At 45.0% G+C, this 25,072-nt stretch overlaps 3 protein-coding genes, 4 non-coding genes and 1 pseudogene across 11 annotated transcripts; 7 read left to right on the top strand and 1 right to left on the bottom strand.

The window, feature by feature from the left end:
* Positions 1-279: 279 nt before the first annotated feature.
* Positions 280-7,514, bottom strand: LOC120661882 (calmodulin-binding transcription activator 3-like). Of its 2 annotated transcripts, none has more exons than XM_039940874.1 (13): positions 7,309-7,514; positions 6,754-6,873; positions 5,865-5,980; positions 5,260-5,348; positions 5,081-5,123; positions 4,491-4,665; positions 4,258-4,380; positions 3,861-4,183; positions 3,061-3,399; positions 2,188-2,873; positions 1,529-2,108; positions 653-985; positions 280-544 (listed from the first exon to the last, which is right to left on the bottom strand). In XM_039940874.1, the coding sequence occupies exons 1-13, from the start codon at positions 7,349-7,351 to the stop codon at positions 428-430; spliced, it is 3,087 nt and encodes a 1,028-aa protein (XP_039796808.1). In that variant the 5' UTR covers positions 7,352-7,514; the 3' UTR covers positions 280-427. The 2 variants fall into 2 exon arrangements, with proteins under 2 accessions (XP_039796808.1, XP_039796809.1); XM_039940875.1 differs by having other exon boundaries at positions 4,258-4,377; positions 7,309-7,513.
* Positions 7,515-8,366: 852 nt separating this feature from the next.
* Positions 8,367-8,462, top strand: LOC120663163 (annotated as a pseudogene).
* Positions 8,463-8,517: 55 nt separating this feature from the next.
* Positions 8,518-8,600, top strand: LOC120663191. The gene has a single exon (XR_005670408.1). It is a non-coding gene; the product is annotated as a small nucleolar RNA snoR20a (small nucleolar RNA).
* An 85-nt stretch (positions 8,601-8,685) lies between these two features.
* LOC120663189 lies at positions 8,686-8,795 on the top strand. The gene has a single exon (XR_005670407.1). It is a non-coding gene; the product is annotated as a small nucleolar RNA Z107/R87 (small nucleolar RNA).
* Positions 8,796-8,861: 66 nt separating this feature from the next.
* Positions 8,862-8,960, top strand: LOC120663127. Its single transcript, XR_005670350.1, has one exon. It is a non-coding gene; the product is annotated as a small nucleolar RNA R30/Z108 (small nucleolar RNA).
* Positions 8,961-9,271: 311 nt separating this feature from the next.
* On the top strand, positions 9,272-9,462 carry LOC120663183. Its single transcript, XR_005670402.1, has one exon. It is a non-coding gene; the product is annotated as a small nucleolar RNA Z112 (small nucleolar RNA).
* Positions 9,463-12,749: 3,287 nt separating this feature from the next.
* LOC120661884 (ras-related protein RABH1b-like) lies at positions 12,750-15,262 on the top strand. The gene is made up of 6 exons (XM_039940877.1): positions 12,750-13,061; positions 13,817-13,887; positions 14,122-14,210; positions 14,480-14,591; positions 14,684-14,774; positions 14,860-15,262. The coding sequence occupies exons 1-6, from the start codon at positions 12,942-12,944 to the stop codon at positions 15,004-15,006; spliced, it is 630 nt and encodes a 209-aa protein (XP_039796811.1). The 5' UTR covers positions 12,750-12,941; the 3' UTR covers positions 15,007-15,262.
* A 1,119-nt stretch (positions 15,263-16,381) lies between these two features.
* LOC120661885 (copper-transporting ATPase PAA1, chloroplastic-like) lies at positions 16,382-18,891 on the top strand. Of its 4 annotated transcripts, XR_005670112.1 has the most exons (5): positions 16,402-16,699; positions 16,853-16,906; positions 17,790-17,943; positions 18,053-18,188; positions 18,431-18,891. XR_005670112.1 is itself a non-coding variant. In XM_039940878.1 (4 exons), the coding sequence occupies exons 1-3, from the start codon at positions 16,454-16,456 to the stop codon at positions 17,949-17,951; spliced, it is 462 nt and encodes a 153-aa protein (XP_039796812.1). In that variant the 5' UTR covers positions 16,382-16,453; the 3' UTR covers positions 18,431-18,891. The 4 variants fall into 4 exon arrangements, 3 of the variants coding, with proteins under 3 accessions (XP_039796812.1, XP_039796814.1, XP_039796813.1); XM_039940878.1 differs by lacking the exon at positions 18,053-18,188 and having other exon boundaries at positions 16,382-16,699; positions 17,790-17,951; XM_039940880.1 differs by lacking the exon at positions 18,053-18,188 and having other exon boundaries at positions 16,389-16,699.
* The last annotated feature ends 6,181 nt before the right edge of the window (positions 18,892-25,072 follow it).

Here is a 25,072-nt window from a genome sequence, read left to right on the forward strand (position 1 = left end):
ATTAGCTCCTCCAAACAAACCCTTAGTTGGGTTTGTCAGCTTCAAGAAATTTTGTACCAAATTAGTGATTGGGAGAGCTGGGAATAAGTTAACTGTAGTCAAATTGTCAGCTTCAAGAAATCTTGTATCGAAGCCTTAGTGATCGGGAGAGCTGGGAACAGAACAGCTTATTTGCTTGAATACAATGTTTGAATGGCAGCCATTTGTTGCAAGATTAAACGATGCAACGTCTGAACCCAACGGTCGTCGACATAACGAAAACCGGCATCCGGAGAAATGAGGAGGGGCAAGTCGAACTATAGAAGTCCATGTATTAGCTATATCATATATGGTGTTCAAAGGTGAGTAGAGACCATCTAGTCACAAGAATTTACATCTAGTCTGGTAAAGAACAGGTCACTGCCTAACTGATCTAGTAAGCTCAATGTCACGAAATAGTCGACATTGGCGCATCGCCATCGCCCCGGCATAGCTCCTCCAGTTCAGCCATCAAATCATTCCCATCAGCGCCAGCTGTGTCACTTAGCATCCTATCCTGCATTGCCTGTCCAAATATCACCAGCATATACAAAGTTAAATCAATCACTACTCACGGCATGTTCAAGTTAGTGCTTAATGAAACGGCTGACTATTGTTAGAGAAAAGAGGGAACCTGAGACTCTTGCAGCTCGTTAACACAGTTTTGCAACCTGCGGTACTGGTCCCTTGCTTCTGGATACTGAGTCATGGAATGCACACGAGCGAGTGCTCTTTGTAGCCTGCCTTCAGCCTGTCTCCTGCCATCCTTCAAGAAATCGTATTCATCCTCCGCTTCAGACTTCACAGGTTGGATCTGCGATGATGGGCCTTCAAGTTGTTTCTCAGGTTGGAAACCTCGCAGACCCCTTCTCTTTCTCCTCCACCTCAGTATGACTTTTTCCACGATGCCAACAGACCAGACTACCTTCCGATAGTTTTTCCTTACCTGATGTCCTCGTACATGGGCCTAACAAACAGTGCATAGTTACATACAGAAAAAAAAAACAGTGAATTGTACTTGACAACCTAAATGCGATCACTCTATCCATCAACAAACTGTGTCTGCAGCTGAAATGTCAAAACTATCACAAGAGAAGAGATGTGCCTCAAGAAAAGAGATGTGCCTCAAATAACTACAGTTACTACAGTACTACCACCAACATTTGACAATGAGCTGTTTTTTCATCCAATCCAAATTATAATAGCACTGAATAACTGGAGAATGAAATGATTTTCACAATGAAAAAAAACAATTTGAGTAAACCACTAATTTGATGCAAATAACTGAAATACACTGATTTCTCAAACTGTTCAGCACCCCGATTAATCAAGGGGTGCCTAATTTCATCAAATTACTATGGCCAGTTTGTACCTAGCTTAACTTTGGATTTTTATTATGTCAAAAACAACAAGCATAGAAACTGTGGGGAGCCTAGTCAACAAACTTTCATGCGGTTGTATCAGATAGAAAACAAACAAAAATGATTATAGGCTACAAAAATGTAAATACCTGTATCTTCACAATTTTCTGACGGATAATCATAAATTCCTTTCTTCCTTTCCACCCTCTAAACTTATTTTGGATTCGGACTGCAGCAGAATGCATGGGCATATCACTGTGTCCAGGTTTCGCATTTTTAAGGGAGATAAGTGAGAGTGTGCGTTCATCAGATAATCCACAATCATCATCTCCATATTCAATCACTTTCTTTCTGTGAAACGATTCGACCCTAAAAGCTTGAAATATTCTAGCTGCAGCCTGAGTTGATTTACGAACCGCGCCGAGTGAATCTTTTAAGGACTCTGCCTGAGAATCCACGCAGGCAAGCTGAGCAGAACTTGGTTCTGCAAAATCTTCAGCTGCTGCTAATCCACATATTTCTTCCACATTGCCACCCTGTGATTCTTTTAGTGTAAGAGCTGAAAGGTGACTTGTCAAAGCAGATTCTGCAAGAAAACCGGCAATGCCTTTGTGTCCATTTTCTGATGCTAAATCAGCAGGAGTTCTTCCAGATGGGAACTGCTGTGTTGGATCTGTCAAAGCACCAGATGCAGCTCCATTTGCTATCAGGGCACCAACTGTTCGTTCCCTAAAATGTCAGAGATACCATAAGTCTATTACGAAAAGGCAGATTCAAAAAAAGCATAAGCAAGATTATATTAGAATACCTTCCACAAGATGCAGCCCAGTGAAGTGCAGTCCATCCACGAATATCCCTGAAGTTTACATTTACGCCTGCAGCAACTATTGGTTTTACAGCCCAATCATAACCAAGTGCGGCTACTAAATGAATCACACCCTGTCCTTCCTTGCCTAACACATTCGGACCTTTACCGTCATCATGTATCTTATGGATAAGCCAATAATACAGCTTTTCTTTCACCTGTTTCTCAAGATTCAGATCCCGTACAGTGGATAGTTCCTTCTCATCAGATGGCAACGCCAAATTAGACAATTTATCGTCAAGCATTAAGGAATTAATAGTGTCGATCAACTCAGACTTGTTTCCATTACTCAAAACATACTTTTCATAGTCTTCTGGACCCAGGGAAAGTAACTTGTCAAGACGGATATGTAGATGCATTTCATTTATGCCAGTAGTATGCAGATCTGAAGTGTCCATATAATGGGTCTCAGAGTCACGGAACTCAAATTCTCGCACTTCACTACAAGCTACTCTGTTTGAACATGTCACATAAAATGGAACTCGTCCAGAATGATGCACTGGCGTATAGCAACGCAATGAGCCATCCACTAAAACTTCAGCAGATACTTCAACATCCCCAAACATACAAGACCACCTGCAATTTTCCACATCTTCTTTTTTTGCCAAGAACGTACCAGTAATTATGACCTGCATCATATAAGAAACCAAAAAAAAAGTGAGATAACACTGTTAATTACTGAATTTACAAGAACAGAGTACACATGCTTGTAAGTTCTGGAAGCCTTGTATATACTGGGCCTCCAGGCATGATAACAGCATACCAAGATGATAATGATTATTGAAATACTAGTAACAGATGGTACAAAATACAAACCTTAGTCTTGGTGCCATTATATGCCCAGCTTGGAGATACATCAATAATGCTGAAGAGCTGGTCTTGGGAAAGCGAGGGGCTGACTACAAATGCATCTAACTGCTCGTTGATAGGCATACTAGATCCATCAGCAACATTCACAGTTTCAGTAGTACTCCAGAAAGCATCGGAACTGGACTTGATATCCAAATCAGCAACCTCTGGAAGTTCATTGCTCATCCACCTTGAGAAGCTGTCAAATTTCTTCAAACCATCTGGCTCAATCTTAAAGGGATCTAATGATGACTGCTTCAGAAGTGGATATCTGGCACCCTGATCAGTATAACCATCATTGTCTGCCTGAAAATAGAGGATCACATCATATCGAAGTAGATAAACTTTCCACTTGTCATACAAAGCAGAGATATATTGAATTGTTCAAGACAATTTCTTAAAGGTAAGAAACCAGAATAAGTGCTCCACTGAAGTTAGTCCTTTCTATGTAATAATTCGATACATAAGCCAGCGCCTACAGTTTAAAGGGGGAAGGAGGGGGGTGAAACATGTTACTAGTAAATATTTCTCCTGGGTCCTTCCTATGGGACATCCAAATTGTAAGTGCTCAAATATTTAAAGATAAAGTTCCAAGTGCACTGTACGTTGTACTACAGAGCATGACGGAAGCTACACTTCTGCAAGTGGACTGGAGTACTGGGCACAACTGTCGCAGAAAGAAGTGGGTGTAGAGAAGCTACCCAACAGCAGCAAAGGAACTAGGACATTGCAAGACATCGATGGAAGACAAGAAAATAGAAAATCACCTGTGACGACGTTATGCCTGCAGCACTCAGCGCGTCAACTTCCTTTTGAGTGAGATTGTTTGTGTAGAGTGCCTCAGACATAAATGTTTTCAAACTATCATCCAGATTGTTACCCACTGTTGCAACAGAAGAATAGAGTGTTGGCTCCATGAAGCCACCTGGATATTCTGGATATGGTTCAGCAAACTGCACTGAATCAATTGAACTTCTGGGACCGCCTCTTAACCCAGCTGCGGTTTCACTGAAAGCAGTAGATACATCATTGTGGGTGACAAAATGATTGTTAAAGTTAGCTGGTGTAGGCTGCATTTCACCAAGATAACCTGCATAGTTAATGAAACATGAGCTGAAAGCTGGCATTTGCCTAAAACCTTTGAAGGTAGAGTGAAAGGCTTGCCTAGATTATTTACAGAAACACTTGGAGCTGAAGCACCCAACAAATTATCCATCATTATCCCATCCACAGGCTGCTGCATCTCAGTGAAAGGGTGGTATCTGGAGCTTGCTCGACAATTATCTGTTGCAATGAATTATACTTTAGACATGCCGAAAGAATTACTATTGATCATGCATGAGTTAATGTATACTTAGTGCAGATGATGCAGAACGAAGATAGAGAAACAGCAAGACCTGTTTCAGCATCTTCATATTCCGAAATCTGTCCACTAATTGGGCTTTCAGCATCCATAGATTGGGAGGCTACCTGGCTCTGACTAGCGAAAGAGTTTGAACATGCAGGACTATCAGCTGATAATCCTGCATTCTCTTCAGCTTCTTTAGCACGATTGAAATTTTGTTTGCCACCCTGGAAAAAATAATTAAAATTGGCAATCAGGTACAGAAATAATATAATGTTCAATAAATGAATTGGATCAAAGCAAAGCTGAATTCAAAGTAATTTTACACCCTAACAGGATGTCATTTCACGGCCAAAAAGAATTTGTTTTGTAGTTAGCATGTGATCTGGAGAACAGGGTATAACAGCAATCAACTTTTAGCATGCAAATACATATACTCCAGTACAGACTATTATACCCTGTCAATTTTTCTTCATTTGTTCTCTTGCTTCTCCATTGGGGTATCATGTGACTATTACAAATGGATGAGTAGGTGTGGATACCAACAACATTAGCATTTAGGCTTAACCAATATGACCTTTTCAGCAGACACTTAACAAAACTTAAAGAGAAACAAGTTCATCATGTGGAAAGTAAACATACCTTGATTTCAAGGTAGTGGACAAGAACAATATTCATGAAACCCCTGAAAACAGGATAATAGCCATATCATGACACTTTCATTATGGCATCATTCAGCTATCAGCCTACTATATACAAATAGTTTTCAAAAATTATGTAAATTATATTCATATAAGCTATAACATGTGTCCAGCACTTACTCTTCTAGCAGCCAATATGTCCGTCTTTGGAAGTTCTCATTCTCCTCCCCATGGGCATAATAGCAATGAAGTACATCAACACTTCCAACCTAAATGAACAATGTTTCAGTTTGAGTAGTCTGGTGGCTGAAGCACAAATTCACAATCAATAACAGATAGCCAGGGGGAGGGGGGTCACTGCAGTTATTTCGAATCATCCTTTTCATTAGTAAAAGGGTATTTTTTACTGGGAGCATAGCAGAAATACCAGGAAGTCCATGAATGTCTCCCAATGCTAACTAACTTATCAGTTAAAGAATTGAAAACCTTGCTCCACCTCCAGTCACAGAAGGATGTCGTCAAGTAAAATATTACTTAAAACTTAGTTTTGACCGCTGATACCTTGTATCAAGATTGAAGGTATGAAAAAAAAACGAGTACAATTTCATTTACTTCTATGATAATATGCAGTTAAGAGACCGGTATCTAGAAACTGTCTACATCCAGAAACTAATGATACTAAGTGACTTGGTGTGTTTCATGAACCACAACAACAGCATCATATGTATAATATTCCTTTGAATTTGATAAGAAAAAGAAGCTCTGTACAAAGAATTTGCACTAACTTTAAGCTTCTCATGAGCTTCTTTGACTGTCTTTCCATCCTTTTTCTTTCTCCAGTTATGTCCGTCCTTTCTGAAGTATCTCAATATTTTCCGATCAAACAGAAACAGCGAACCACCTGAGAAATTTTCATGCAAGTGATCAAAGTATTAGTATATCAACAGGCACCATTCTTCATGCCTACAATAAATACACATGGCAATAACAGATATCATAGCATCAATTCTCACCGGGTTTAATTCAAAACAAACAGGTACAAGTTCTACAGAAAAAACGACAACATAGAACCAATAATCAGGAATAACGAATGATAATCAAGACTCACCACCACCACCACCACCAAACTCTCAAAAAAACTGAGAGCTCATTAGAAACTACTAGCACATGAAAGCAGAAACAAGCTCACCAACAGTGCCCAGCCCTATTGGAAAGTAATTATGTCCAACCCCATTAACAAATGATTGGTGATAAAAGAAATAACGGTCACTGATCTTCTAAAAGTTCATTGCGCCAATTAGCATGGTTGATGAATTAGAAGTTCGAACATTATCAAATATATGTTGTAAATTAAAGATCCTCAGAATGTATCTATGATGCCACTTCCATGCTATAAAGCACCTGAGCGCAAATCTAAGGCATCCACACGCAAAAAAAAGAAAAAACAGTAAAAGTGCAGTCCTGATGTCTTCCAGAAAGCAGAAGTAAGAATCATATATCTCCATACAACATAATAAATTCTCAGAATGCATCATCATGCTGCTACCATCCTACATGCCACCAGAGCATGATGCTACAGCAATCCAGCACCACAGCATACCAGGAAAGATTAACTGGCTAGCACTGCATGCATCAGTATTCAGGAGGAATAGTGCAAGTAAAAAGAAGCGATACTTGGGGGTCTGTTTGGTGGCTCAGGTGCAATGGAGAACTTCTTGTAGTTTGACAATATTTGGCAGATTTCGTTGGGCCGCAGCCACCTATTCTGAGCTTCCAGTAGTATCTGAGGAATATCTGCAGTATAACGGCGACATTAATCAGTCATTAGCCGACGATACTGGCAATCAATTGTACCATGCTTCCCACACTAGCACATACACTAGGTTTCCATTTATGCTCACCCATTCTCTATTCATTTTGACAAATTCAACAACCCGGACCTCCTAATCAACAGCGAGCCTCAGGAAAGATTTAATGAGTTCTAAATCCAGAAGAAAAAATTGATCCCCGGTACCTCTAACCATGAGGAGTTGGTCTATGCATAACACGAAGCCCTAAAATTACCCAAACACGCAACCTACAAAACCCTAAGCAGATATCAACCCAACGCAGCAGCTCAGCCCTAGACGAACAAACGGTCAGAATCCCTAAATTCCGAGGAGAAGCTTCCACGGAGGCATACGGATCAACTCAGCGGCGACGGTAACCGAGAGGCGGACCCGCGCGTACCTGGCGCCTGGTTGGACATGGCGTACTTGCGAATCTCCGCCATGCCACGAACCGACCGCCGCCGCCGCCACCGGCTCGAATCGCTGGGTTTGAGAGGCTGGGCTCTCGAGGGGATTTGGGGATTTTTGTCTGCGCGGCGAGGCGCCTCACGGGATTTGAGGACACGGCGCCGTCGGATTGGAATATTTGCTGCGACGGCGGTGAGTGTGACGAGTGGGAAAAGGGTGGAAAAAAGTAGCTGTAGAAGGGAGGGGGACTAGTAGAGAATGACTAGAATGCCCCTGCGTGGACGGTCGCTTGGGTGGGTGGGCTTCCCGCCGTGGCCCGTCGCTAGTGCTTGGCCGTCTTTTGGTTTAGGAGGAATCCAGGGGCACCCGTAACAAAAACAGGAATCTCTATACTACGATTCGTGCACCAAAAGGTGCGATGTCAGCGTGCCACGTCGCCGGCCGTTCCCGGCCGTCGGATCGGCCAGGCGGACGGTCCAGATCGGGCAAATCCCAGTCATTTTTCAAAAAGCCCTCAGTCTCTTACGAAATCATACCGCAGTCCTCTCTCCTTTTCCCTCTTCCTCTTCCCTTCCTCCTCCTCAACATCGTTGCCGCCGCCTCGAGAGCCCGCCGGCCTCTGCCCTTCGCCTCTCGCCTCCAGCTCCGCCCCGCCTCTCGCCTTCGGCTGGCCGCGACGTCCCGGCGCCTCCCTCCCTCGACGCACTTGGCGGTGGCCGGTGCTTGGCGGCCCCATTCGCGGGCGGCGGCGACCGCAGGTGGCGGATCCGCTGTGGGACGTGCGCGGCCCAGGCTGATCCGGCGGCGGCGGATGCTGCGGCCGCAGGCGGCGGGCGCGGTGGAGCTCCGTGTGCAGTTGGCGGCGGCCCCGTTCGTGGGCGGCGGCGGCCGTAGGTGGCGGATCCGCAGTGGGACGGGCGTGGCACAGGCGGATCCGGCGGCGGTGAATGCTGTGGACCCGGCGGGCGGCGGCCGCGGCGGAGCTCCATGTGCAGTCGAGCATGCCTCATTCATGAACCATGCACACCATGTGCTCGATGATTTAATTTGATGCGTGAATGATGATAACACAAGTAAAATACGTACAGTTATCCCTATCTGATTCCTTCCAAAATGGTGTTGATAATACTTCAATCTGACACGTTTTGTTTTGTCTTTCATTCCTGTCTTTATGTTATTATTATTTTTTTAGTGGACCTTGGCCTTTGATGACCTGATGCTTGCAGAATAGGTAAATATTTGCCTGATCTGTTGATATTTTCATGAACTAGGACGATCTGAGGTTGAATAATCATGCATGTACTTTGCTGCACATTTGCTTGTTGGTACTTTTATTGTTGCTTTTGTGGTTAGATGGAAATTTGAATCAGATGGCTGTGATGACTTGGAAATATTCAAGCTCAACAGACCAAATCACATGTCTATCTCTGAAAATTGAGATTGAACTGTATGCCGATTATCCCGCTAAACTGAGCCATCTGAAATCTCTCTTATATTCAATTTATTTGCCAGATTAGATTTATGTTGTTTGTATTGGATGGAGGGGTTTGTTGTGATAATGACAAACAAGGTCCCTCTTCTGAAGACATTGAGGATGCTTGCTAGCAGAATCGAACCAATAAACCTATTGCCGCCACTGAGTAACTAGATATCACATCCAATGTATTATTGTTTTGAAGTAACTTGTTTGATTTGAGGCTTCTGCGGCGTGAGTGAACCAGTCAATTCTTTTCAAATGATGCTATGACTCAGTTTGTTATTGCTGTTTGAAATCTATTTTCACAGTTTCTTTTAACCAGTGTAAGTAATTTTATAAGATGTCATTTAACATTCCTACAATTGCATATCATTTACTTTGACAAGTGCTTGGTCTTCCTCAGGCTTAACCATTATTTAGATTAGATCATGGTATTTTAGTTATATGTTTCTGTAATGCTAGCTCATATATTTTTCTTGTTTCTGTAATGCTAGGTCAAGACCTACCGACAGGAAGTGCCGTTTGACACTGTTATCCAGCAGCTGCTTCTCTCATCTGCAGGTGTCCATACTGAAACCATAACCTTTGTGGTTTGGTCTGGGGTGGAGTTCTCATATGCAGATGTTTGATTCAGATGTGGTGTGATTTAAATTGGGTCTCTTGAGGGATTATATGATACTATCTGTTATGTTATTGTAGCTTTGTGCATTGTGCCTACCATTATTCCACTTTTCTATATATTACTATTTAACTATCCTAGCGCAAGTTTTTTCTGAGTTGCGCCGAAGAGCGTGTGTTGTCAACAGCTTTGTCTCTATCTGTACCTGTACCGTAGTTAAATAATGGCACAAGATTTGTTGCATGGTGCTTTGACATGTATCATCCATCTTTTTAAATACAGTTCGGACTTCAAATTAGTCACAACTGAAAATCCACATGACAGATTCTGAACATGCTGAGAAGCAAGAATGCAATTGTCCATATATGCAGCTGACAAGGAAATCTCACTGATGAAAGAAGGTTAGTATCCTTGCCTAAGGTAAAAATTCTCAGACATGAATTTAACTTTTGACGCAGATTAAACTAATGTGTGTTTCAGACATATCCTGGACATATCCTGGTATTAGCATACTTCTCATGTCTCCCATTGATAATATATGATTATGTTCAATTTGATATATTGGCGGCAATCAAACCGCTGTACAATTTTGTGTAAGGTGATGCCATGATATCGATGGCTTAAGCTCAAGTTCTTCTATATATAGGAGAAGAGCTCTTGATGTGGTAACAGACCTCATTGTCTTTGCTTTTCGTGCAATTTCCACAAGTTGGGCCTCCAACAATCATAAATTCATAATACATAGCTCAAATGCACTTCGCAATGTGTTCTTAAATTAGTTCACAATTCATATAATTCTACTGTCAACTTTGGAGGACAGGAGCAGTAGCTGTGTGAGGTGGAACTTGAAATCAGGACCTCTACCAGAATAACCAAGTACTGTAACTAGCTGTATTATTTTGATTGCTATCTGTTTCATTTTCATTCAGGTTAGGATACTTGCGATCATGAGAAGGTAACACATAAAAGTGTGTGTGTGTAAATTAAACTTCCCATGGACCATAAGTGCTATTGAACAACTTTCCTGGAGGTACTTTCGCGGCTTACATATCTATTCCTGTTAGTGTTATCACATTTGAACAGGTGCATCATCACTGTTGAAGTTAATTTCCAATATCTCAACGAAGATCATTGTATTTTTCTTCCTAAGCTGCTAATTCAAATGCTTTGCTCTGACAAAATGTTTAGACTTTCTGGTTGTTAACCTGCAATGTCAGATATTGCAGACCCTATTATGAAGATATGCTCTTTTCAGTGGACGTTCAGAAACTTATTCAGAATCTACCTTCTTGCAATTGTACCCCACCAATGAACTTGATGGGTAATAGATGTAAGTAGAATATGTCATAAAAATAAAAATGGTCAATCATATGTTTCAGATTGATAATATGTAGATCATGCCATTTTATCTTATTTATATTGGACGTATGTCACCAAGATATATCTTGGACATACTTGTCCAGATACAAGCATTCAGGAGATATTTCTATAATTGAAATTACTTTACAAAGCTTGATTTCTCTGTCCCATGTTCGTATATGGTATTAATATTTTTTTTCATGCAATGAATCCTATCACAAATATAATATTTCTCTATTTCAATCATTTGATCTACTCCATACATATGGTTAAGATTTCTGAATCAGGTCTACTCTAAATGATGGCACTGTGGAGAATCATGTTTTTTGAATACTCTTAAATATACCAAGCATGGTCGTAACACCTAAAGTTGCCTTATCAGAAATCATGCAATCAGTAAAGATAAAAGATTAGAAATGATGAGAGCAGTCTGAAAATCTGAAAATATAGTCCAAACACTGGCTATACGCGGCAACGCCGCGACTATTTCTAGTCTGCGGTGGATTCTCGGATTGCCTTCCTATCGATTGATCAATTTCTATAGAAAAAAATTCGATCAATCATTTCCTCTTATAAGAAATGGTTTTGATCAAATTTGGTAATATACTGATTTAGACTTTTGGCTCTTTCCAAACCAAAATAAACTTTAAAAGTATTATTTTAATTTGGCATGTATTCCGGTGCTAACAGCCCAGAGCCTGGATTGGTCAAATTGACCAAGATATATTTAAAAAAGAGTTAAGCGGATCATGAGATAGTACGACACACTTCATGCTCATCTACCTTACAGATACGATTGCCAGCTGTGCCAAGTATACAGAGCATCTTGTTCTAGAAAAATGTATAAAGTTCACCGTAGATAAACTACGACTTAGGTTGCATCATTTCATTCCGAACAAAAGAAAACAATAAGCTTCAAGAAGTCCACGAGAAATTATGCTCTAGCGTATTTGTTTTCGAACAATAAAAGGAGCCCGGTTTTGACATGGAGGGGGTGGGTAAGGTTGTAAATTGTCGATTGTAATGATGCCGCGGTCGAGAATGCAGGTGAGGGCCGGCGAAAGCGACGTAACTCCCGCTGCGGAATGACGCTTTTGCCCTCCGAGATTAAGGACCACTAATCAGGGCCTTAGCAGGAGTTTTTGTACTGTACCTGTGCTGATGTGGTTGCTGAGTGCGTCACGTAAATTGCACGTGCGTCCACACCGCCTGCTTCCTGCTCGAGCTCCGGACTTTAGCACGCAGAGGTTTAGAATTTCTATGTGCCTTTTCCTGATAGAATAGGATGTTTGCAGGACCAATTTGCTGTACTACGATTGAGTTGTTTAATGGGGGCATTGACTAAAGACTTTGCTTGCTTAATGCTTATACTCGATTTTGGCCCTACACCCTACGGCACTGCGAAATTCTGTTTTTGCCCGTATGACAGTAGAGGACGAAAGGACCATTATACTCAGCTTCCTCATGTAAAAATGAAAATGGTAGCACGGACCGGGCAATGTAAACATTGCATCGTTATATAGAATGGTTCAAAAGAGATTATAATCTCTAATTCTCTATGCACGGAGAAATTTATACATTGTCCTAAGTCCTAAGCAGTCTATGGTGAACGCAACGGTGTAGGCCTACAGGTAAATCTATTGTTCTGCTATTGTTATGAATTTGTTATGAAGACTGAATCGTCCCTAATTTTCATCAGTGACCTTTCTTTATCTAGTTCCATGCTGTCACAGTGTCAGTCACACTCACATTTCAGCATCATTTTTAATTCGTGAACCTACCATACCTCTGATTTCGCTTTCCTTTTCTTTTCGAGCAAACCTGATTTCACTTTTACATAACAATCCCTTCTGATCATGGGCCGGGCCGCCGGGCTCGTACGCCCGAACCTCTGACAATCCGCGGCAATGGGCCTTGGCTCTCCGTCAAAACGCCTTCCCCTTTTTCTCTCTCGTCCACCGCGTCCCTCCAGGGAGGAGCACTGACGTGCGCGCGTCGTGGTGGCCGCGGCCTGCGTTCCACTTCCTCCTCGGCTCTCGCCAGAACAACGGGGAGATCTCGGGGTCGCGGGCGGGCCGGCCGTCCGCCGGAGTCCGGATCGAGAGGATCGGAGCAGAATCCGATCGCCTAGCCGACGCGGGGAGGCGAGGCGGCGTGGCGCGGGGAGGCGATGGCACCGGTGGTGTCGGCGCTGGCCAAGTACAAGCTGGTGTTCCTCGGCGACCAGTCCGTGGGCAAGACCAGCATCATCACCCGGTTCATGTACGACAAGTTCGACAACACCTACCAGGTAACCAAAATCGCAAATCGTACGCATCTTTTCGTCCGTTCGAGCGGTTTCTCGATTCGTGTAACTGCAACGTTTTGGGGGGGGGGGGGGGGGGGTCGATTATCTAAATGCCGATCGATCAGATTCTGTGAACGCGCGTGTTCTTCGTTGATCCAGCGTTACCTTCTGTCCTGCATCGCGCACTGTCAACGATCTGGCATGAGGATATGTGTTTAGACTTTAGAGTCGTTATAATGATCGGCCATGGTGACCACGGGGATTGACCCCAATTTGTTGCCGTTGGTGTCTTCTGATTACCACTCTATCAGAATTCATGTAAAGGGTAGCTTGGGTGACTGATCCTTGTCCTTGGCGTTAACTCCAGCATTTCACCTGTCTGGAGAAAATAGCTTCCGTGAAGATACTTTCGTCAATTGCTGACAATGCCAGACAATTGCCAATAGCGTCCGTGAAGATACTAATTTCATGAGTTGCGTAAAAGGGTTTGATCGCGTACGAGTGGGATGTCCAGACTGTAGTGGTTATGGGTTATTGCCCAATTAGTCAACTCATGCAGGACAGCTGGCCCGTTTTTGGTGATTTGGTGAATGCATATTTGCAAATTAACGAATTCCCTGGATTTCATATAATACAATTTTGGAGAGTGGAGCTTGCATCACGTATATTTGTAGACAGATATTGCACTGAAGATTGTCATGCTGCTTGCTATATTTGCTTCATTCTCCTTTGTCCTGATACATGGGCACTTGATCCAGGCTACGATTGGCATTGACTTCTTGTCAAAGACCATGTATCTTGAAGACCGCACTGTTCGTCTACAGCTTTGGTAAGTATATAATTCTTTGGCCTTCCCATAAGCCATATAATTAAGTAGGTTCAGTCACAGCGATAAATGATGAAATGTTCCTGCGACATGATAATGAAATATGATACCACACTAGCCATTGTGCCCAAGTTTCTAGTGATTCACATGACTGATTTGAGTTGCAGTATCTTTAGTAATCAACCTTCTGTTTTTCCTTTTGAAGAACAGTTAGCATTTTACCCCCGTTATTGTCAGGGATACTGCAGGACAGGAGAGATTTAGGAGTCTTATTCCAAGCTACATCAGGGACTCATCTGTTGCAGTGGTTGTTTATGATGTAGCCAGTAAGTTGCTCAAAAAACTTGTATGCCACCATTTTGTCCAGTCTTTTCTAGTAATTAGTTTTAGCGAACGGTTTCATGTACACGGTTCTCATTTTTAATGCCTCAGAATATGAGCAGCAAAACTTCTCAAAAAATTTCTAACAATCAGCTCCTGGCGCGAAGTACTGTCGTATTTCAACTCTAATGAACCGAAGGCGTATTTATCCATACTGTTGCAGCTAGGCATCAGTTGCTGTCAGTTTTGTTTTCTGAAATGTTTACCTGTGCAGATAGGCAGTCTTTTCTGAACACCTCAAAGTGGATCGACGAAGTCCGCACCGAGAGGGGTGGCGATGTGATCGTCGTGCTCGTTGGGAACAAAACCGATCTTGTTGACAAGAGGTGTGACCTGCGCTCACATCTCTCATTCCTGTGGACTTGTTCAGACTGATACAACATGCGAGTGTCTGATACTCCTGCCTCGCTTGCTGCAGACAAGTGTCCACAGAGGAAGGAGAGAGCAAGTCCAAAGAACTCAACGTCATGTTCATCGAAACCAGCGCGAAAGCCGGGTTCAACATCAAGGTCAGATTCAGATTTCTCCAATGCCTTGATGCTTTTGCCTTGGATGCATTGGTCCGCACCTCACGATACACTGTGATCCATGCAGCCGCTGTTCCGCAAGATCGCTGCGGCGCTGCCGGGGATGGAGACGCTCTCGGCGGCGAAGCAGGAGGACATGGTGGACGTGAACCTGAAGCCGACCTCCGGCCAGTCCAACTCGCAGCAGCAGGCGGGCAGTGGATGCGCCTGCTAGGAACAAACAGTGCAAGCTCTGCACATACGCGCGCCTGACAACCTTGATATCGTTACGCAGTTTTCGTTAGTGTTGATACCGCCCTTAATTTCCTTATGCTTCTTCTGTAGTGAATGAATCTGAAGGCTACCTTTAGTTTTTTTTTTCCTCTCATTTCCATCTCGATTTTGTGTACGGCGAAAGACCAGACGATTTCTTACAGTTTCACGTGTCCTGCTCTGTATGGTTCTGGTTCAGAAATAAGCTCTTGTAGTCTTGTGCATTTCTTTTTTATAACATGTAATCTTGTGCATTGTTCTTTGTTGAGCAACTAGGGACCATGACTCACTGTCATGCGGGGCCACAAGAATAGCTTTGCAGATTGCAGCTCATTGACAAGCGGGCCCAACATACAATCGATGACGTGGCAGTTCATCCCTCCCCTCGAACGACAAGCTGAGGCCCTGTTTGGTAGGGCTTCAGCTCCGACTCCCAACACCGACTTCTGTTGGAGCCCTCCCAAACGGCATTTTCAGGGATGGCTCCAACCTTGGAGTAGCTTGGAGCCCCTCGAATCCCGCTGTCTGGAGCGGATCGGGCGAGGTGGAGCCACGAAATCGTGGCTCCATCCGGCTCCCATGGCTCCTTCGTGCCCTTTTGCCAGCCCTGCCCCCGGATGGGCTCGTCGGGGCACGGTTCGCGGGGAGGTGGCCGGCCGACAAAGTCGTAGGGGCGCGCGGTCCGTGGAGAGGCCGTGGCCTCCGACGGCCATGGGGAGGAGGTGCGGCAGCGGCTGCGAGTAGGGTTCGGCGGCAAGCCAATGGGCGCGGCCTGCAGGGCCGGACGAGGTGGCCGACGGCGAGCCTAGGGGCGCGCTCTGCGGGGCCGGGGAGGATGTGGCCGGCGGCGGCCGCGCGGAGGAGGTGGCCGACGGCAGCCGCGGGGAGGAGGAGGCGCCGGCCGCCGGTGCTTTGGGTGGAGGAGGCGCGGGTCGCCGCGATTGGAGGAGGCGGCGGCGCGGGCCGCCGCGATTGGAGGAGGGGGGAGAAGGCGCAGGCCACCGCCGGCGAGTGGAGGAGGCGCGGGGGCCGCCGCTTGAAGGAGGCCAAGCGGCGGAGGAGGCGGCGGGGCTGGGCAACGCGAGGAAGGGGCCGGCCACTGGATAAGAGGAGAGAGGAGAAAAAAAGAAAGGGAAGAAAATAGATAAGAAGAGGAAAAAAGAAAAGGAAAAAGGAGGAAAAAAAAGATAATTTAGACTTTTTACCACCTCAATCCAATAAGTGAAGCTGTTTTGCCAAATATTTTCTAAAACGGCTCCAACTCCACCAGAGAATCCGCTCCATTGAAGGAGGCAGAGCCGGAATTGTTTTTTGAGGAGACTGAGCCTGAACATGCCCTGAATCGGATAAGCCCCCCCCCCCCCCCCCCCCCCCCCCCGCGCAGGTGAGGCGAGAGATCGGAGTCAGCAATGGAGTCTACCGCGCTAATCGCACCATTACCGCTTCTAACCTCTCGCTCCCGTTCCAAACCCCTCTCCCCTGCCTCCATCAGAGCTCGCCGCCCCGCCTCCATTCCCTTCTACGGCAGCGGCCGCGTCGTCCTATTTTCCCGCCGCGGCCGCGAGTACGCCGGCGTTGGATCCTTGGTCTCCGCCGCCGCAGCGACTGGGGAGGCAGCAGATGGCGGCTCTGAGGTCATCCTGCTCAGTGTCCAGGTAAATCCTTATGATCGAATCCCTACTCGAATTCGAAGCTCCCCTCCCCGTCGTGCCCTCTTCTCGAATCGCCTGTTCGATTCGGTCTCGATGGTTGGTTAGGCAGCTCAGGTCTGTGACTGTGATGTGCTCTTGCCTGGCTCTTGTTTGCAGGGTATGATGTGCGACGGGTGCGCGGCGAGCGTGAAGCGGATTCTGGAGAGCCAAGTATGCATCCTCTCTCTCTCTCTCTCTCTCTCTCTCTCTCTCTCTCTCTCTCTCTCTCTCCCCCCCCCCCCCCCCAAACTGGGACTTTGCCCTGATTTCATTACCTCAGTAACGAAATTACGAAGTTCAAAAGTAGTGATTTAACACACGTCCTCAAACAGAAAGCATCAACTAGTCCTCCGGAGAACAGCACAGAGGGCTGCTAACCGGAAGCCACAGACAGTATAGAACGAGCTCAAACAAAAAGGTTCTGCTAACAAACTACCGCACACGCTAGAGAACAAAGCAGCAAAGACACCTAACAGCTCAGACAAACCCCTAGCAACCTACTAGGAACTTTCTATCTCATATTTGTTTACGCTAAGAATTAAGCGGGGGTATGAGGATTGAGGACTAGAAGAAACTGGAGCAAGATTATTGGTTTGCTTTCTAATGCATGAGGATGAAAAGTGAAGAACAATCGGAGATATTTAAGTAGCTGACCACCGAATGTAGATCATACCTTCTTAGCTTTCTTTGCTGTCACTGTAGGCATAGTAGCCCCAGTGCACTATCTATGCACCCCGTGAAATGGTTTCAACCTGCAAGTCCAGTACATTAGGGATTCATAAAAGACAAGTTCATACCATGCTGCTTGTACTTGTGTTTTTATCATAAGCTACACAGCTTCAGAGGATACAAAAGTTCAGGATGCTTAGTTAGGAAAAGTTTTTTGTTGCTGGGGACTGCTGACCTTTAGGCTCTTGGCTGAACAATTATCGGTTCAGTTGTTTTTTTATGTTTGCTTCTGTAGTTACCCTACTTCTCTAAACATGATATACCTTTTCTCCATCTCCTTTTTAATATGCTTTTACTCATCACCTCGGGACACTTGCCTTTGCAGCCAGAGGTTACATCTGCTACCGTTGATTTTAAGGAAGCAAATGCAGTTGTGTGGACAACAGCTGAAGCTAGGGCATCGGATAATTGGCAGAAGCAATGTGGAGAGAAACTTGCTAAACACCTCGGCACTTGTGGATTTGAGTCTCGGCTGCAAGGTAATTAGGTAATAGCCATGTGTTTTCCCCTATCCTTGTGGTGGCCAATGAATAAATTGAGTTATTTGAATCCTTACACTACAAAGTTCTTGCTGTCTTCATTTTTCAGCTATGGAAATTACCATTTCAAAGACTGATTGCAATGCAGATATTTCCTTGGAAATTTGAAGTTCTAGGATCAACAGACCATGTTTCAGAATCATTGTACTGAGTAGATCAGAAAAGAGTCAGCTTGCCATAATTTGGTTAGAAGTATATCAATCTATTAGATGAGTATCCTAATTCAATTGGACAATGCAGCATTTCCATGTTTTATATCTGAATTCTGAAATAGACATTCCTAGCATATAGGCATATAGTTGTGGAAAGAAGTTTAGTTTTTTTAGGTTGAAGTATGTTTGGAATTCACAGTTACTGCAACAACTTCTTTAGCGTTTTGAAACATCTTATGTACTGTGAACACTAATACTATTATTTTTATTCACAGAGTAAGGTGAAGTCAAACAAAGCTGATACTGAATATAAGTGATGTTATCCCATGGGTTCAGCGTCAGACGTTATCCTATGAGTTCAGCGTCAGTTCAATTTCCACCATCATCTGTGTTGCAGACTTGCCGGGAGCCCTGGAGAGTTTTGCAACCCAAATTCCAGTGTTCCATCTCATGGAGCTCGGGCTTAGTGCCGGTGTACTAGTGCTTCCTTTCACCTTTCTCATGGGCTTTAGCTAGTTTGTTTGGAGAGGCTTTTGCTGATATACTAGGCTAAGATCTCAGGTCACTGTTGCAAGGCAAAAAGTCTGCATGTCTCCATTCTTCACTCCTCTTTATTCCTTATTACCGCACAGATCATCTACTTTGTCCATATTTGTATGGGTTTATTGGCTTCCTGTATTCCAAGGCCTTATTCATAGTTTTTATTAGAGTAAAATGCATGGCGGGTCTCTAAACTTGTCTTTCTGTGTCATTGCGGTCCCCAAACTCCCAAAAATACAATTCTGAGTCTCCAAAGTTGTTAATTGGTTTACGTGGGGTCCAAATCACAATTACTCTTGCTAAATGTGGAACTGACATGTGGGGCCCACATGTCTGATCCACCTCCCTCCTTTCTCTAACATGTGGGGCTCGAGTTCGGCGCGGCGGAGCTCGAGTCCACCGAGCTCGACGGCAGACCTCGGCCATTGCTCGATGGTGTAGGGGAGGGAGGGAGGAGAGGTGTCGGGTGCCATAATTGGGGGCACCCTAACCTAGGGGCTAAACCGCCTTAAAAACGCAATTAGGCAATTAGGCCCACAATGCCAGCCTTCTCTTCATACTCTACCGTCACGGCGAACCGAGCCAGACAATCTTTCTCCGATCCGAAGGGGAAAAAGGACCACTCAGCGGCTATCCTGGAGAGGAAGAAGCCACCAATGATGACAACTCCGTCGTCGCTCTACACCCGGATACCATGGAACTCCTCCAACTCTTCCACAGCACCCTAGATCCTCTCCAGGTTCCCAAAGAGGCCCAATACATACTGGGCTCATGCCCCAGCTCCACGGTACGGCCCATCCGAGGCCCCCTCGAACCCATGGAACGATCTCTGCCTCGCTCGAGACCTCCCCGCCGAGGCATCCAGCGGTTCACTACATCTCCGACTCGCTCGAGGGTAGTGGACATACCCTCGGAGAGCAGGCCAACTCCGCCTCGCTCGAGACCCCCTCGACCGAGCCCTCCGCGGGGCCTCGCCTCGGGGGAAACTCCGCCTTGCTCGAGGCCACCCCTCGGCAGATGGAACTAGCAACCCATCTGCTCACCCGCCCGTCTGACAGAAGCATTAAATGTCAACCACTCCACCGCAGAACGCGGGTCAGGCGGTGTCAGGCCACTATGCCGCACAGCATGCTGTGACCAGAGTCCCATCCGCCAACTCCGATCATTGTACCACCATCCTCGGTGCTGTTCCGACCCTGTGGGAACCTGCGACGCCCTGTGCAGACATGCCTGCCGCTGTTCCTGCCGCTGTGCTGCCAACTCCCCGTACCCTCCTCTACTGCAGAACACTCGGCGGACATGGGCGCAACCCTCGAACGTTGTACGGACCTTGACCAGGGCCAGACCCACGCCAGCAGAACCCTCGGCACTTCGCCAGCTCGGGCACAGAGGACGGTGCCTTCCACAGCAACCACCACGACGTCCACAGGAGTCACCAGGACACCGGCGCGATCTCCGTAAGACCAGGGGGCTTCCCAGGACGATTGCCATGCCCGGTGCCATGCCCTCCAGTACCCCACAGTGTACTTCCAACAGTAGCCGACCGCTGCACACCCTTGATTCGGGGAGAAGACGACGACTTCTGATCTCCCCGTACATGTACTCTGCCCCTCCTTGTGTCTATAAAAGGGGGAGGCGAGCTTCTCCCCACACACGCTCTCAACTCATCTCGCCTTCCATCTATTCACTCGCAACACACACTCGCTCACTCTCTCCCGATATTGGCACTTGCCTCAATCATTTAGCAGAGACTTGGGAGCTTCCCTCCCTCTCTCGCCTCGCTTGTACCCTCTACTACAGGCACTTCGGTGCAAAATAATACAGTGCACTCGCACACCCCTGCTGGACGTACGGCTCCGTGGCCGGAATCAGGATACATCCTTGCGTTACTATGTTACCTCTTGCATCAACCATTTAGGGTAGGGACACGCAGCATTGATTACTAGTTGGCGCCAAGCCGCGAGGTCTGGACAACGACAAGAGGCGCCGGCGGCCGAGCTCAAGCTCGAGAGCGCCGATGGAGGGAGCAGGGGCCTCCACCGCCGCCTTGTCGTGCTGGATCCGGCGAGGGGGAGGGAGGAGCCGCCGCCGTAGCCACCCTGCTGCGGGATCTGGCCGGCGCGCTCGAGCAGGCACAGAACGACCTCGCCGATGATCGTGCGGGCGAGCGGGCCGGGGCACCCCGCCTAGTGGATCTGTCCAGCCACGGGTTGCCGTGCCGCAGCTACCCGGCCCTGCTCGCCATGCAGCCGCGTCCGCCACGCGCGGATCCGGTCGGTGGGGCGCCGCCGCGCCATAGCCTCAACCGCGCGCGGATCTAGCGTCGTGCGGACCTTCGTCGAGATAGAGAGGAAGACGGAGGGAGGGCACTGGGGAGGGAGCGCGCCCGGGAGGGAGGAGGGCGTAGAGAGGGGCAGTGCGTCATGGCCTTAGCGCAACGACAAAGGAGGCGGCCAGCGGCCGAGGGAGCAGCGGAGGGCGCCGGGGACGGGCGCAGTGACAGAGGGAGAGAGAGGAGCGAGTGAGGCTGGAGGTGGGGCGTACCGGTGAGGAAGCTCGAGCTCGAGCCGGACCGCGTGCCAGGGCCAGATCTCGAGGGCCGCGCGCCATGGCCGGCGCTGGGAGGGAGGAGGGCAGAGCGGCGGCCGGCGCGGGGAGGGAGGAGAGCCACGCGGCGGCCGGTGCTGGGACGGAGGAGGGCCGCGTTGCAGCAGCTTGGCTCGCTGTGGAAGGTAGAGGAAGGAGGGAGGTGGATTTGACATGTGGGGCCCACATGTCAGGTCCACGTTTAGCGAGGTTAATTGTTATTTGGATCTCACGTGAACCAATTAACAACTTTAGGGACTCAGAATTGTATTTTTGGGAGTTTGGGGACCGCGATGTCACATAAGGACAAGTTTAGGGACCCGCCATGTATTTTACTCTTTTTATTATTTCAATGTTTAACTGTTTATTTAGTTCTTACGTCCGTCAGCAAAAGCTGCTGTGTGTGAATCTCTCAATGAAAGAAAGCCAGCTAATAAAGCAGGCAGAGAGAAGCCCACGTGGGCTCAGAAATATATATAACAGGCCGTGTGCTTTTCCAACAACTTGATCATGAAATTTTTACTAAACTTCGAGCATATAATGATTAGCTCACCATAAAATTTTTATCATAATTGGATCACGAAAATTATAGATATAAATTAATTACTAAAAAGTATACATCTAAAGTACAACAAATTTCTGTTACTAAATTATATCTTATTATATGTTCAATGTATAGATATACACATGTGGTGTCTAAAAAAATTAGATTTTCCATTTTATAATTTTTTTGTTATTTACTATAATTTCCTAAAGATCCAATCAAAATAAGCATAAAAGAAAAGAAGAAAATTACATAGAGAAAACAGCCAGGGAGAGAGTTCGAGAAGTCCAATCGGACGGTTTCATTGTCTAGCAAGAAAATAACTTGGCTCAAAGTTTAGGGAGATAAAAAGAACTTGCTTGGGGTCTCCCGTCTCCGGCGTGATCCCGTGCAGACGGATCACAGAAGCAGTGGGCTAGTTCTTGATCTCTCTCAACAACCAACCACACACAAGGGATAAATTCATTTTACATCCTTGAGCTATCGTAGAAATTCTATTTTCAACCTTTAACTATAAAATCGGATAACATAGGCCACTCAACTGTTAAAATCGTGCAAATTTGGACCTTGGGTGGTTTCCAAGGTGGGTTTACATTTGTGAGAATTAAAAATATTCAAAATTAAACTAAAATATTCATAAGCAATTCATTTTAGATCAAAAAATTATGAAAGGGGTATAAATTTTTTTCTAAAAATGTAACCTATCTATTACCATGATACATCTTAGTAATTCAGATCATTTTTTTTTATTTTCATAATATTAGTTTGCTTTTAGGTAAGTCTATTATTTTTGAATAACTAAGCTTCAAATAGAGCATTAGTAGATAGTTCACACTTTTTTTAAAAAATTGTACTAGTTTCATATTTTTCTGATTTAAAATGAATTAAATTTTTTTAGATTAAATTAGAATTTTTATTTTTTTAAAAAAATACAAAACCACCCCAAGGTTCAAATTTGTATGATTTTGATAGTTGGATGGTCTATATTATCCGGTTTTGTAGTTGAAGATTAAAAATCAAACTTCTGCGATAGTTCGAGGGTGTAATTCGGACTTTCCCCCACCTAAAATGATGTTTCTGATGGACTGATTCTTTGCAGCCCATAGAACTGAGTGGGCTTCGAGCCTCTTCGTATAATCTAGCCTACCACGTTTTCTTGTCTCAAGCCCAATGCGCAGCACCGTAGCAGGGTTGAAAACGTGTAGCACCCCCCCCCCCCCCCACAAAAAAAAACATGTAGGCCCCATATATATGCGTCGCCCAGACGGCCACCAACCGGCTTTCGTCGACGGTCTGTTCTGACCACGAAAGCACGGGCACGACCACAAGTTCTGAATCATCATCCTCATCCTAATCCTGCGCTGCGGATGCACGAGGAGGTAATCTTATCGTGCAAGGAAACGGAACCGCGCAGCATCACGACACAGCGTGACCAGCCCCACGGAAGCGGCGCCGTAGTGACGACGCGGGCGGGACCCGAAGCCACGTCCCCACCGACCCACCACCCGCTCGCTCGCGTGCTCGCCGAAACATCGCAGCCGCGTACCACGGTGCTTTTTGCGCGTAACGGACCATGCATTCATGCGGGGACTCTTTTTCTTCCCCTTTTTCCGGTCTTGTAAATCGAAATATTTAATAAATTTGAAAAAAATAAATGAAAACACGTATTTCTTTAACGAAAAGTGGAAATGAAAATTTTAGAGAGAACATATCACGTGTAAACCAATCTCTTCGTGCAAACAATACAAGTCACTAGATATATTCCCAATTTTAGTGGGGCATCAGCTAAAAGTAAAATGAAAAATAGTAGCACACGATTATGCAGCTTCAAAAATATTAGTAAAATTCTTGGAGAACGTATATATAATATGGCAATCATAAGTTTCATGCTTGGATTATTCTAAGGTGCCAAATATTAGGCATAGATTCATGGGTTGTCATGGAAATAAGCTATTTACGAAAGAGTCTGTTGTCTAATGATGGGAGCGAAATTTCTGAATTTAATGGTACTGTGCTTTCAATAGTAGGCGACATTCTGTCGATAAAAAACGTTTGTATTAACTTCGTCAATCTCAAAGATTTATCGGTTTAATCTGCGAAGATGCTCATGCGTTCATGTGTATAATCTTAAAAATAGAAATAAGCTATTTATATTAAATTACTAAATTAGGAATAATGGTAATTTTTAGCACCATCAAACATAGTCATAACTCAGCGTATATGCTTTACATTATGAACTAGCAAGTGCCATTTGTAAGGGTGGTAAAAAATCATATCACACCAGATTTAGCAGCTCAGAATTTGTCAAATATCCATCCAATCACAATTCAGTGGCTCCAATAATTCTTATTTTATATATAAGCAACCGATCATAATTCTAATCTCTCTTTTCATCTACTTCCACTGTTCTAAATATAAGGTATTTCAGTTTTTTTGGAGAGTCAAAATATAAATTTGACCAAATTTATACAATAAATAATAATTATTTATTTATGATGCCAAATAAGTATAATTAGATTATTCACTAAATATATTTTTATAGTTTATTTGGGCTTATAATTTTTTATAATATTTTTTATAATTTTAGTTAAATATAAAAATAAATTTTCTCTCGGCAAAATTAGGATGACTTATAATTTTAAATCAAGGGAGTATCTACCAACACCATACTGTTCCCGCACATTTACTACTCCTGCTAAGCGCTCTGTTCGGCTAGCTGTGGTTGATAGTTGGTGCTGATTTGTTGTAAAAAAAGTACTGTTGGCTGGATGCAGGCTGGTGGCTGATATTGATTTAGTGTGAGAGAAAAACACTACTGGCAATGGCAAATCTAGGTTGAACATGTAGAGAGACCTCATGTTAACTCACTTCTTTTTCCTCCCCTTCTCTTCCTCTTTCTCCCCTCTTTTTATCTTCATTGTTTCATTCCAAAAATAGTGAGGGATTAGGGGGTATCCATAGATCTTAGTGAGCTAGAGGGGCTTGACCCCCCCTAGCCCCCCTTAGATCTGCCTCTGACTGCTGGATGGCTGACAAAGGGTGGACATCCTCAACACTGCTACACTAGCGACACTCCGATGAGCTCCTTTGCAATCAAATCGAGCTTGATGTACAGACCTAGCCACCATTAACGAGCAAATTTTCCAATACTTCACACCCCAATCCCCACCCCTTCCCCGTTTAGCGATCTTCGCGGACGTTCCTCTACATCTTAAACTCCAACATTGTAACCTATAGAGATAAAAAA

This window comes from Panicum virgatum, chromosome 2N, assembly GCF_016808335.1.
Source record: "Panicum virgatum strain AP13 chromosome 2N, P.virgatum_v5, whole genome shotgun sequence".
NCBI lineage: Eukaryota > Viridiplantae > Streptophyta > Magnoliopsida > Poales > Poaceae > Panicum > Panicum virgatum.

Bases quoted from the DNA above. Each gene is read 5' to 3' on its own strand.
- LOC120661884 (XM_039940877.1), top strand. From the start codon at position 12,942: ATGGCACCGGTGGTGTCGGCGCTGGCCAAGTACAAGCTGGTGTTCCTC. The intron at 13,888-14,121 runs GTAAGTATATAA...CGTTATTGTCAG, and splicing joins ACTGTTCGTCTACAGCTTTG to GGATACTGCAGGACAGGAGA. The intron at 14,775-14,859 runs GTCAGATTCAGA...TGATCCATGCAG, and splicing joins AAGCCGGGTTCAACATCAAG to CCGCTGTTCCGCAAGATCGC.
- LOC120661882 (XM_039940874.1), bottom strand. From the start codon at position 7,351: ATGGCGGAGATTCGCAAGTACGCCATGTCCAACCAGGCGCCAG. The intron at 5,981-6,753 runs GTATCGCTTCTT...AAAATTTCTCAG, and splicing joins GCCACCAAACAGACCCCCAA to GTGGTTCGCTGTTTCTGTTT. The intron at 3,400-3,860 runs GTGATTTTCTAT...CTCTATTTTCAG, and splicing joins CAGGCATAACGTCGTCACAG to GCAGACAATGATGGTTATAC.
- LOC120661885 (XM_039940878.1), top strand. From the start codon at position 16,454: ATGGAGTCTACCGCGCTAATCGCACCATTACCGCTTCTAACCTCTCGC. The intron at 16,700-16,852 runs GTAAATCCTTAT...TCTTGTTTGCAG, and splicing joins TCATCCTGCTCAGTGTCCAG to GGTATGATGTGCGACGGGTG. The intron at 16,907-17,789 runs GTATGCATCCTC...TTGCCTTTGCAG, and splicing joins AGCGGATTCTGGAGAGCCAA to CCAGAGGTTACATCTGCTAC.